Source organism: Physeter macrocephalus, chromosome 9 (assembly GCF_002837175.3).
Source record: "Physeter macrocephalus isolate SW-GA chromosome 9, ASM283717v5, whole genome shotgun sequence".
In the NCBI taxonomy this organism is placed as follows: Eukaryota; Metazoa; Chordata; class Mammalia; order Artiodactyla; family Physeteridae; genus Physeter; species Physeter macrocephalus.
This window is the reverse complement of record NC_041222.1, coordinates 55,333,461-55,347,421: the sequence shown is the minus strand read 5'-3', so window position 1 is coordinate 55,347,421 and position 13,961 is coordinate 55,333,461. Positions and strand designations below refer to the sequence as shown.

General features: G+C 38.9%; 1 protein-coding gene across 1 annotated transcript in view; it reads right to left on the bottom strand.

Moving 5' to 3' along the window:
* Positions 1–485: 485 nt before the first annotated feature.
* The window catches only part of LURAP1L (leucine rich adaptor protein 1 like), a 46,746-nt gene continuing 33,270 nt past the window's right edge, over positions 486–13,961 (bottom strand). Inside the window, exon 2 of the mRNA XM_007110172.3 lies at positions 486–1,225. Coding sequence (XP_007110234.1) covers positions 851–1,225 — 375 coding nt within the window. The 3' untranslated portion in view covers positions 486–850. The remainder of the gene's footprint in view (positions 1,226–13,961) is intronic.

The following is a 13,961-nucleotide window of genomic DNA, read 5'->3' as shown; positions in this document are numbered from 1 at the left end:
TGCTGATCTCTGAACAGCAAATTTTTTTTTTTTTTTTTTTTTTTTTTTTTTTTTGTGGTATGCGGGCCTCCCCCTGCTGTGGCCTCTCCCGCTGCGGAGCACAGGCTCCGGGTGCGCAGGCTCAGCGGCCACGGCTCACGGGCCCAGCCGCTCCGCGGCATGTGGGATCCTCCCGGACCGGGGCACGAACCCGGTTCCCCTGCATCGGCAGGCGGACGCGCAACCACTGCGCCACCAGGGAAGCCCTGAACAGCAAATTTAACTGAACAGATTGCATAGAGTTGGGGCTTCCGAATGATTGTCATGAGAAGTGTGTGACTTACAGTATTGTTGACTTCACGCTAGGACATTGTGGCCTAGAAATAATGCCTAGCTTTGTCCCAAGCATTTTGTTCAACCTAACATACAAACAGTAATAAACCTCGGTGTCTTCTGGAAAATGCATCTTTGAACCATTTAAGAATACAAGCAACAAAATTAGCTACTATCAGACTTTGGTTTATTGTAAAATTTAGCAAAGTTTATCTTGTAATCCCTGACCCCTTGCCCTGAAAACAGAAGCAAAACCATAATGATTGCTTATTCTTTTCCCCCTACCTTATTTGTGCCACTGTGAAAGAAGGGAGAAAAATCTCTGTAATAAATAAAAATAGAGACATAAGAGAGACAAAGATAAATCAGCCCAGGTGAGAAATACTAGGAGCAACAGAAATACCATCAAGCCGTTCAAAAGAAGCTTCTTTGTAAAAGGTTGTCATATTTTAAAAAAATCACACCAAAAATATAGCAGCGGAGAAGAAGGATAAATACATGTTAATTGCACACCAATCCCATGCCCCAAACTGGGTCATTAGCCAAAGAAGTAGTATTCAGAATCCAATTTGGGACGCTTGTGCAGTGCGTGTGAGTCCCCTATGACTGAGTTGTCACTGAACTGGTCCAAGTCTGACGGGGTCTGATGGCCTGGGACATCCTCCGCCAAAGTGTCCAGGTAGCTCCCCACGGAGATGCCATCCAGCCCGTCGCTGCCATCATGGAGGCTGTTGTAGCTGCCATATAAGGAGGTGCTCTGACTCTCCAGTAAGCTGCACAGGCTGCCACTGAGACTGCTGCCTCGGCTGGTGATGGTGGCTTTCTCTTCAATCATCCACTTGATGGACTCAATGCTCTCATTGATGAGGAGCAACTGGCGCATGAGCCTGCCGTCTGTGGCTCTGAGGTTAACCTACAGAGGACGGGGAGAGAGGAAAGACCTGCCAGTTACTCTGTGTTCTGGAAAGACCCAAAAGGCATCTAAATTCTGTCTCCTGCAGTCCATGATTTTAAATTCATAGAATAAAATACAAATTCACTTGAGTGCAGGATCTGTTTGAAAACTGCTGACAAATGGTAGAAGGCTTAATCAAAGAACTCACTTCCTGTCAGCCCCATCAGGCTCCAAAAGCACAATAAAACTCCAGCTGCATCCCTGACCCTAACCAAGCTGCCTGGAAATAACCTATTGAACGTCAGATTCTGTCAAGAAACGTATTCTCTCTCTGGCCAGATTAACAGTTTATCCACGTTAATTGAGAATATGCGTGTGGATATTGAGAGGTGGGGAGAAGAGGAATGTGTATAAATTAAGGAATCATCATCGTCATTGCAGCAGCTCCTATTTTTTGAGTGATGATGTGGCAAGCACCATTACAAAACCTCAACACTCATTATATTATAACAGTAACCCTGTGCCATAGGTATTATTATTTATATCCCCATTTTATAGAGGAAGAAACTGAAATCTACAAAAAAAAGTTAAGAGTACAGAAAAGGTCTGCACTTTTTATGACTATATTGACAAATATATAATGCTGAATAATGCTTTTATTTTTAAGAAGAACCAAAGTGTTTTAATATTCCCTGAATCCAAAAGTGTGCTGATAAACAAGGCCAATACACTCTACACAATGAATGTACAGATGTTTTCTGTAGATCTGATTATTTCCTTCAAATTTGTCAAGGGCAGTCCCAATCACAATTGGATATGAGACTCTGGGAAGGTTCTAGAACTCCCCAAAGTGCTTTCTAGGTGTATAGTCTTTTTGATGGTTTTAAGTTACTTCAGAGAAATCTATCTTCTCAGCCACAAAGCAGAATTTCTTTGTAGGCCCTACAGTTCAATGGGAATATATGTTAACATCAAGGGTGTGGTTGTTCTGGGGAAGGTGAGGAAAGGGAGGCTGCAAGAAGTCTCATGATAGCCCTTGTGCTTGTTGGAACTGAAGAAATAAGGCTCCTACAAAAATGCCAGGGCCTGGACAGGGAGGCAGAGACAAATTTGGCCACCAGAGGTCCTAGTCACACTATTATGGTTTGAAAGGGATTCCAGTTTCTTCTGTTGGGGTCTTTAACCCAAGAGGCTGGACTTTGCTAATTCTCTCTTTAAGACCCAGGACTAATTCAGATTTGTGGGTTTCTAGAATTCTCAAAGGCACTCAGTCTTGAGTGACTCAAGCCATAAGGGAGAAAGAAGCCTATTGTCTTCAAATGTATGCATTCATATTGTAAAAATATTTCCTGGGTAGGAGTTAATCTATAACTGAAGGGGAACTTTGGATTGAATGAATATGATAAACAGATATTGGGACAGATGGAATTTCTACAGTGACTTCAAAGATGTAAGATTATAGGTTGAAATGTGTGTGTGTGCATGTATATGCACACACATACGTATGTATGTATGTATAAATATAAAAAGCATGAAGTACAATTTAAAAACCCTTAATTTTGCTAGGATATTAAATAAAGTAACTTGGGTGATGGCCTTATCTTCTCTGAGAAGTGCACCAAAAATGCATAGGGGGTCAGCAATGAAAATCATTTCTCTCTGAGGTATTCATGAGCAGAACTTAGTAAGTCTTGAGATGCTTTTCTATTTGCGGTGTTGTCTCAATGACCTTGCAGTAATGTTGTGTGGGGGAAGGATGTTTTTTGGCAATCTTCATATTCAAATACTCCCCATACTCCATGAGTCATCAAGATACTGTTCAAATTACAAGCAATACAACAAATATTTACAAATCATCCACAATTTGCTTACATCCACTAAGGAGCCTAGAAAATAAATAGGAGCCAAAGTCTTACAAAATTCTTCAGTTAGGCATCTGTAGCTGATAAAACTTGCTGTGCCCATTGTAGGCATGGTGCAATATAAGTGTGACCATTTCCTGACAGCTCCGCAAGTGAACCACAGCTGCATTTGTTCACATCCCCACCCTGTCCTGTGAAAATGTTCCTGCGCGTGCCCCAGCTCTGGGCGTGTTCCCTGTTACTCCCTTCACTTGAAATACTTGACTCTCTTGCTCTCCAGATCCTCCCCATTCTTGAAGTCCTACTTCTTCCATCAAGCACCACTTGCTGATTCTAGCCTCTTCTGCTGGCCCGCTTAACCTCTACGTCCTTTTAGTTTGTATCTAACAGTATACCTTAATTTTTGTACATTTATGTTGCTACCTATTATTGTGTCTTCTCACTGGTTCTTCAGGTAAGCTTTCAGTTCCTTAAAGAAGCCGTGTCTTACATTTCGTCCATCTCTTAAGGTCTGTCTTAAGCATGGATTGCTTTTTTTTTTTTGGAAATAGTCATAATTTTAGGATCTGAGAAAGTTCAGCTCTTGAGACAATAATAATACACATTCCCAGCAACTGTGTCAACTGGGGGTTAAAACATACTTAGGATAGTTTTTTCCAGCAGTTTTTGTCTGAGCTACACAGTGGCTGCATCACATAAAAATTGTCAGTTTTGTTGAGCAATATGAATGAGAGGGGAGTAGACGCTGAAGTAACAAAAGCTTCCTTTGACCATGAATGATTTATTTAAATAAAAAAAAATTCTTTTCTTCTGAAAGCAAACATTCACAGGCCATTGAACCACTGTTAGGGGAAAAATGACTAAAGTGAGTCACTTAGAACGTGTCGATCTGGCTGATAATGATTACAGACTTAACTGTGTCTAACCCTGTGTCCTCCTGGGGAGAGAGTAAACAGCTTCCCACCGTGGGAGCCCATGGCTTCCTGCCTGTTACCTGGCGCTCCAGGCCACTTCACACTGCTTTCTCCTGGAACTAAGGTGCGATTATGCTACTGCTGATGAACCTTCAAAGTAGGAACAATTCACCACAGGACTAAATCACAGTGTGGCTTCTGTCTCCAGTAGCTGCCCTGCCTTTCCTCACTGCTACTATTTCAGTCCTTAGGAAGTCTGGCCATCCATTAAAAAGACAGTAGACTTGCCCCTTGGGCAGAAATATGTGTGGTTTTCTCACTTGAGGTCATATAAGATCCCAGGGCTTTACTCTGAGGATATTGGGAGTTGGGAGGCCCTCCTCATTGTCAAGGTTAAGTGACCCCTCCTTGGAGAGCCCCTTCCTGATCAATCATGGTATCCAATCCCCATGCTTAGTTGTACACAACATTTCTATGTTTTTATATTCCCTCATAATACTTATGACTAGTGGAAATCATCCTGCTTATTATTGTTTACTTATTATTTTCTGTATCCCACATGAGCTTGTAAGCATCACAGTGAAGGGGACTTGGTCTGTCCTGTTCACCACTCTGTGCCCAAGACCTACAAGAGTGCTTGACAAATAATAGGTATACAATTAGTATTTGTCCAAGGGCTGAATGATTGCTTCAGGTTGAACCATCTGTCAGGAACGCCCCTCCCTTGGGTTTTGCTGTGATATGATACTTGAAGGGAAAGAATAAGGTAACTTCAGGAAAGAGCTTTGCAGTATTGAAGCAAATCCAGCATGAAATCCCATTCCTGTTCATTCACAGAATTCAAACACTGAATAACTGGGACAAGGTTATTCCTAGCTTAAATGTACAGATCACAAGATAGTATCTGAAAGGAAGTGGACTTCATGGGGTGAATCACACTCCAAACATTACTCTGTTTGTTCCGAGGTAATAACTGATACTAGCACAGCACAGTTGTTCTGTGAACACTTGGTGAAAAAAGTTAAAGGGAACAAACAAATAGGACATTACCAAAAAAATTTTTTTTGTAAGGTTTTCATTCATTGATCCAAAGAGATGTCAATGTCCTTTCTCTTTTCCTCTTCACTTGTCCACTCTGGCCATTACAGTTTTTGCAATGCAATCCATCTTTGTACTTCATAAGTCTCTCATGCTTTAGGATTGTAGCCTAACAGGTCTCTCAACTCTAGACTGAATGAAGCCTGAAATTTCATGTCATTTTTGAACAAGCAATGAACTGGGTCTAGAGTAGAAATTGAAATGGGGGGGGGGCTTGAAAGAGCAAATATTCTTTTTTTTTTATTGGAGTAAAATCGCTTTACAATGTTGTGTTAGTCTCTGCTGTACAGTGAAATGAATCAGCTATATGTATACCTATACCCCGTCCTCTTGGACCTCCCTCCCACCCCTCACCCCATCCCACCTATCTAGGTCGTTACAGAGCACCGAGCTGAGCTCCCTGTGCTATATAGCAGGTTCCCTCTGCTATTTATTTTACACATGGTAGTGTACTTATGTCAAACCTAATCTCCCAATTCGTCCCACCCTCCCCTTAACCCTCTGTGTCCACTTGTCCGTTCTCTACATCTACGTCTCTATTCCTGCCCTACAAATAGGTTCATCTGTACCATTTTTCTAGATTCCACATAGATGCGTTAGTATACGATATTTGTTTTTCTCTTTATGGCTTCACTTTGTATGACAGACTCAAGGTCCATCCACATCTCTACAAATGACCCAATTTCATTCCTTTTTATGGCTGAGTAATATTCCATTGTATATATGTACCACATCTTCTTTATCCATTCATCTATCATTGGACATTTAGGTTGTTTCCATGTCCTGGCTATTGTAAATAGTGCTGCAATGAACACTGGGGTATATATGTCCTTTTGAGTTATGGTTTTCTCAGGGTTTATGCCCAGTACTTTGGGATTGCTGGGTCATATGGTAGTTCTATTTTTAGTTTTTTAAGGAACCTCCATACTGTTCTCCATAGTGGCTCTATCAATTTACATTCCCACCAACAGTGCAAGAGGGTTCCCTTTTCTCTACACCCTCTCCAGCATTTATTGTTTGTAGATTTTGTGATGATGGCTATTCTGACCAGTGTAAGGTGATATCACATTGTAGTTTTGATTTGCATTTCTCTAATAATTAGTGATGTTGAGCAGCTTTTCATGTGCCTCTTGGCCATCTGTATGTCTTCTTTGGTGAAATGTCTATTTAGGTCTTCTGCCCAGTTTTTAATTGGGTTGTTTGTTTTTTTGATATTGAGCTCCATGGGCTGTTTGTATATTTTGGAGATTAATCCTTTGCTGCTTTGTTTGCAAATATTTTCTCCCATTCTGAGGGTTGTTTTTTCATCTTGTTTATGGTTTCCTTTGCTGTGCAAAAGCTTTTAAGTTTCATTAGGACCCATTTGTTTATTTTTGTTTTTATTTTCATTATTCTAGGAGGTGGGTCAGAAAAGATCTTGCAAACATTCTTAATAATAAACTTTTCCAGATCTTTGTTTTTATCCAGACTATCATTTTAATACTGCAAGAATACAAAGTTTATTAATTGGCTCAATGGAATCCAAGAAAGAGAGAAGGTGGTCACATTTTCATTTGATCAGGGAGTTGCCAACTAAGTTGACTTCTTTGGTGATGGTGTGAGGAACACAGGACAGGGCTCTGGCCTGCCACTGCCACCGTCTACCTGTTGACCTTTGGGCAAGGTGGCTTGGCATATACAACTTCCGTATACATGAAGAAGAATCCTGCGGGTTTACTCTGAGCTCCAGTGAGCCACAGGATCCAGTGAACGTAGGAAAGCAGTCTGTGAACAAAGACTAATTTCTGCCCAATAATGAAGATTTAATTCAAATGAGGAATCCACCTATCACTTTTGTCTACTTTTTATATTGAGGTTTCATTGAAAATGTTATTTGCTAAGAAGATTCTGTAGATCAGATTGTCTCAGGATTACTCTTCATTCTAACATAGTCTCTGATTGTTTGTCATTCCTGTGGCCATTTGATTACAAAATTGTTTCCACTACAAGAGAACCATGCAAGCTCTACCAGTCAATTTGCTGCTCCATCTCCGGCAAATTACTTAGCTAGTAAAAAACTCATGGCTAAAGTTTGAGCCCTCTGTGAATTTTAATCACCTTATCAGAAATTGTGTGGTAATAGTAATTTTAGCTTTTGCCATTTGAGTTTCACTAAAAATCGTATTTGTGTCTGCTCCAAGATAAACATACATATCATCTTTAATAGGTCTATATATTAACTGAAATGTACACATGAGCTGCTGGATATATCTGCCAAATAGGGACATTGCTCACTCCACCTTGTCATCATGCATGCTTGCACAGCGCCGTGTGTTCATCTCTCTCACAAAGCTCTCCTGCACCATTTTTATCCTTTTATTGATGGGAATTGACTAATCAGATGAAAGCAAGCCATCTCCCAGTTATAAATCCATACTGTAAAATCCACAGTATCCATGACCCAAATCCCAGATGTCCAGAAAGCTGTTATATGAATTAGAAGAAAGACTACTTTGCAAGCAAGTTCATAATCATGCACATGAAGAAAGGAAAATAAATAAGATTTACCTTTTAATGTGATGCTCTAATCCTAGTGTGTAAGTAGAAGAAAACAATCAGCATTTTTTCAAATTTGTAGTTAGTGGGAGGCCTCTTTTCTAGCCATATTTATTTCTAAATATACAAAAAAAAAAAAATTCAAATGCATCTATGTGTACTCATTTAAAGAGCTGTTGTAAAGGTGCTTAGAATATTGTTTTTCCAGTAGTTTACCCCAGTTTATCTGGATGTTCCCTTTATATAACCTCCTCATGTCTAAATTTGCTCCCTCTTCAAATTTGCCAAATCCTCATCCTCAGTTTGATGAATACAGAAGATTTTCTACCTACTCATCCTTAAAATTTCCAGCAGTTTTATTAATAGCTGTAATTCTAAAGCACTCCTCTAACTGTTCTCTGAGAGGACCCATAAGGATATCACTGTCTCTTTACAGTCTGAGAAGACACTCTACAATATTTGCACCCACTGCTTTTGGTTTAGAATGCTTTAAGAGAAGAGCCTGTAGCATTTACAAGTCAGTGTTATTCTGCCAAAGCTTTCCTCTGCTTTCTTAGCCAGTTAAAAATTTACAGCAGAATTTGTTTTGAATTGGGCAACAAAGGATTCCATTTTTATATCAGTCAGCTTTGTCTTCCTCCATTTGAGTTGTTTTTATGTGGAACTGAACATTAACTAAAACAGTTCACTTTTTTCTTAAAACCTCACAGAAGAGTAATTTCCCCAAAGACTAAATTACTACATAAAAACACTATCATCAGCACAGCTGACCGATTGATGTTGTTTTGATAAATTAGAAAGCTGCATCTGGTTTATTTGAAAGGGGCACATGTGACTCCCCTGAATCTTGAACATAAATTCCTGCCACCAGGCCTGCTCATGAGATCTGTACAGTGTCTGCTGGTGAGTCCTCTGATTACCAAAGTAAGACAGAGAGCTTTTCAGCCTTATTCGGTCAGGTTTTAGGTCCAGTTGATACTTAGATGCCTATGACGTCAATTCCTTTTCCATATCCTAGTACAGTGAAAATTGTTTTCCTGAAAGCTTTTAATATGTATATGCAAAGTGTAATTTTGCCTAATGTAAGAGACTGTAAATCACCTGAGCTGAAATTCATTTGGAATGATGTCACTAAAACATGGACTCCCCACATTTGTAGCAGAACACAGACCAGCCAAGAAGTGTTTCCACTAACTTATAATAAATGTTCTCTCTGCATGTGCATTTTTTAAATTTAGAACTTAAAATGATATTTTTACATGGAAGACTAGGATATGGTAATGTACCCCTCTGTGATTTGTAGTGGCCATGTTTCCCTTGGGAGGGAAGGAGGCAGGGCGGTGTGCTGGTAGATGTTGAATAATTGGCTCCTTGGCAAAACTATGCACACACATACACACACACAAACATGCATACATGCATGTAGTAGAAACTGTTCTGATACAAAAGATGTGTAGCACACTGTTCACAAATAACACTAAAATATACAGTACCTTTTATTATAAATTCCATATACTGTAACTAATTGATTCTCAGAGACTGCTTTTGTTCATTTTTGTTGAATTCTTGTTATGTACAGCCACTTGTGGTTCCAGTTTCAACTATAATTTAACAAATAGAATTGATCCCAATCCACTAACTCTTTTCTAAATAATTTTTCGTCCTTAAATCTGATACGTGATCTGTTGTTAAAGTATTTTTCACCCTAGTACAAATTATATTCATTAAACTGAAGCCTGCTTCAGCCTTAGCACAAGTTACGTCTTAACTTTACTGGTTTGTCAGTGATGGGAGCAATTTTGCTGAACTGGATAATAGTTTTTGACTGCATGAACAGTTTTTACCAATTTTTTTTGTGCTATTGATAATATAATAGCTAAGGACATGACACATTTTTAAGCTGAATCTGTAGTATTAACATTTCCCTGTCTTGAGGACAATCAACAAAATTAAGTCAAGTTCTGATTTATAGCATTTTCCAATTTCTGTGCTGTAAATACTCCTACCATGGACAGTTTCAAGCTACCAATGTGAAGTCACTAAACAGGGTTGGTAAGAGATGCTCAGTAGTACAGCATTATGTAGTGTGAAAACCCTGTAGATACAACAAATGTTTTAAATAACCTAAAAAAAAATTAATCGTAAAATGTAGAAAATAATTACAAAGTGATGATTTTGAGTATTTGTTACCTTTGTTTTTTCATATAAATTATTAATTTGTAGGTTTATATACATACTTTAAGTTTTAATTGTGACTGTGGTTAAAAACTAGTATGTAAAACTCCTAAAAATTTAACAAACATCTCCCACACCCAAGTAGGAGTCGGCTCCAGTCTACCACTGAAGGTATAGAATAGAGGCTTTCCCTAATCTACTACATTTGTGATAAGTAGATTAGAGATTTTCATTTTTCCCCTTAGGCCACTTTTTAATAGAGGATTAAAAGCTCAATGGAATTTTATCTTTTCCCCTAAGAAGAATTTGAGGGAGATATAAAATATTTATACCGAAGTTATTAGTGTTATTTTATAGAAAGGTTTCAAATACTGAATATAGATTATTCTTTAAGCATCATTGAGATATAAAATGTATTTGGAAAGGGAATAATCAAGATGTCTAAAACTCACTTAAGTATTTGCATTTCTATATTATAATTTTTGATAGTTTATTTCTAAAATATGCTGTGAACTTCTCTATCTTGGTAAACAGAAGGAAGTAGACCCAAGCAGAATCAAGTAGTAAGAGGCCACCACCATAAACAGAGTATTTCTAATTCAGAATTATTCAGCAATGCACTTAGGGGCTGTTGAGGGACTAGGACATTAGTCCTTTTTTCCCATGGTCCTGAACATCCCTCCTTGTACAAATGCTCAATCTTCTCTTTCAGTAATTACTGGATATTGATATTAGATCTGTTTGTCATGGTCCTTTTGCTCCCTTTTTCTTCCTCAGTCCCTCAACTCTTTCCAATCTGCTATCTGCAGCCCAGTAGTCCTTCAGGAACCCTACATTTTTTCCTATTTGTTGAGTATGAGAGAACTGAGTTGCAAGGAAAATTAATCTTTGCAATGGTTAGAAAGTAACATTAACCCATGAGTAAAATTAAGTGAGGAAGCAGCCTCTGCAACAGAATAAAGCACATGGCCCTTGCTCCTTAGAGCGGTGCTTCTTGACATATGGATCACCTTGGAATCCTGTTAAAATTCAGATTCTCTTCACTAGTTCTGTGATCCTGCATTTCTAACAAGTTCCCAGTGGATGCCAATACAGGTGGGCAGCCTCTAAGATATCTCCCAATAAACCCCCTCTCTCCTGGGATCTACATCCTTGTGTAGTTCCCTGCCCTTGAGTGCAGTCTGGACCTATTGACTAGTTTCTCAGGAATAGAATATGGCAAAGATGATGGGATGTCACTTCTGAGAAAAGGTTACAAAAAGACTGTGCTTTCTGTCTTGGGTATACTCTCCCACTTGCTCTGAGGAGAGCCATCTGCCAGGCTGTGAACTGTCCTATTGTGAGATCTCCACAATAAGGAACTGATATCTCAGGACAACAGCTAGCAAGGCGCTAGGGCTGCCAAGTGCTACTGGCTATGTGAGTGAGCTTAGAAGCAGATGCTCCCTGAATAGGGCCTTGATGTGACAGCAGCCCCAACTGACGTGCTGATTGCAGACTTGGGAGAGACCCTAATCCAGAGTCACTCAGTTTATCTATGCCCAGACTTCTGACTCATAGAAGCTGTGAGATAATACGTTTGTTGATTACCTTGTTAAGTTTTGGAGTATTTGTTATGCAGTGGGGATAACTAATACACCAATGCTGTTGGTATATGGGCTACACTATGAGTAGCAAGGATCTAGATATCTTTCTACTTGTGGATAATTTTGGATGATAGATGCTGGACCACCATGTCTGTGGAATGCTACACTACTGATACATTGTTTTATAGTTTGAAAAAGGTAAAAAATTGAGTAAGTAGTTAAATTTTTATTGATGGAGACAAGAAATGTTCAAGGGACTCAAGGTCTTCATTGAGGCACCATCTGCATCTCCCATAGGACCACCTTTCTTCTCCCTAAGAAAAGATGGCTTATTACCCTCAAGGAGAAATGACAAATGATATCTCTGGTATTTAGTGACACAGATGATGCTTTCAATAGATATCAGTTATAAATAATACTCCCTATAATTTGATGGTCATAAAATGGAGGGTATAAGATAATAAATGTAAATAATAACATTCAGATATAGTTTAAGATATTAGAATACACTAAGATTAACTATACTAATATCTTTGAATTTGCAATGTTGACAAATTCACTAAATTACACTCTTGCTTTTCAAAATTCTTCATTTAATTCGAAGAATTCACTTTAATTTGGCCTCACTAGGGGAAAGGAAGGAGGAGATTAGGTTAAGGATAAAACCTGTATTTATTGAGTGCCTCCTATGAGCCAGACTTTGTATTTCATATATTAACCCATTTTCTTTAGAAAGGGCCTTCTGTAGAATGGTCCTTTTGCATAGGAAATTTAACTGAGGCACTGGCATTTTTTTAGAACCATTCATTTTTTGCCTAATGTTGATAGTTTGGTAATATTTGGAATATTTCACTTTATGATGAAGATTAGTTTTCTTTTCTTTTTCATATGATGCCTAAACACTGACTAAATATTTTCATTTGGGAAAATTTGGGTGGGGCTCTCCAGATGACACAAGTTGGAGCAGTGATCTCACACCCTGAAGAGCAGCCAGTGAGAAACACCTGCCATATTCCAACATCACTGATCATGCACTGACTTTTTTTATCTAGTGATTTTGTCTCATTAAAAAAAAAAACCAAACAGCTTTAGGGATATTAATAAACATATCTGTCATTGATTAACTGCTACTTATATGCCATGCCTTAAATATTAACTTATCTAATACATTTAATGTCATTATCACAACAAATCTTTGAAGCTGATTATTATTCTCATTGTGGTTCCAATCTGACATATAAAGAGCTTGGAAGTTATCACTCCTATCTTCCCAACAAGAAAGAAACTTAAACTGAAAATCAACAACTTTTTTTAGATCCCTCAGAGACTTGACGTCACAGGGTAAACTGCTGCCCCCAGGAGACAAAGAAGTGGATACAGAGGATCATAGCTTACCGAAAACAGATGCCCAAAAGCAGAAGGCCCATCTGGAGCCAATTATCAGTAGGAAGACTTAAAGTTGTTAATTGATGAGTGCTGGAGATTCAGTGTGGACTAACTTGAGAGTTAAAAACTTCAGGGGGAGCCCCACACTTTCATGAGTTTTTCCTCCTGCAACCCCACCAGGTTCTCAATATCCCCGATGCCGCTGGCACAGACAGGGGGAAAGTGAGCACTCTCAAATATGCCCAGAGCTGTCTGTTCTCCTTTACAAGGCCTGCTGTCAAGGGAAACTGTTTTACCAGAGCCTCAATGACTGGGGTTTTACCAAAGTCTAACTAACCTGGGGGAAGGGAAATGCCCAAAGCAGGCTCCCGAAAAGACTGAGACCTAATCATGGACTACAGAATGCCTCTCCTTCCCTACACCTAACATCACATCGATAGGGCTCCTGCATAAGAAAAGGGATTACAGCTAAAAGTACTACAGGCCTCAGGCTCTATTTGAGGAGTCTCTAGGAAAACCCAAAGACAACAGAATAGACATAAAAAAGATCCTAGAGGAAATATTATTCTCTGATACCTACAGCTACAGCATACCATAAACACAATCTAACTCTTAGTCAGATAAATATAAAACCTCACATCAAAGACCTATTTATCCCAGTTCCTTTTATATCATATACAGCTTTCAGCCAGGAATTATAAGACATGCTAAAAAGCAAAAAAGTCTAAAGAGACAGAGCAAGCATCAGAACCAGACTCTGATATGGCACACATTTTGGAATTCTTAGACTGGGAATGTAAAATAACTATGATTAATATGCTAAGGGATCTAATGAAGAAAGTAGGCAACATGCAAGGACAGGTGGGTAATATGAGCAGAGAGATAATTTGCAGAAAGGATCAAAAGGAAATGCTATAAGTCAAAAACACTAAAATATAAATGAAGAATGCTTTTGATGAATGTATCAGTAGACTGGACACAGCCGAGGAAAGGATCAGTGAGCTTGAGTTTAAATGTCTCTTCAGTGATGTGCTGGAGCATAACCTAAGAGGCCTACCAAAGCATAATTTAACTATCTATGGGGAGATACCTTTGTGTTACCCATAAATTACTACTAATTTGGCCCAGATTTATGAAGTTGTAAGTGGACTTGTAGATTTGTGTTTGGAAGACATGAAAATGATTTCTGTCCAGTGGA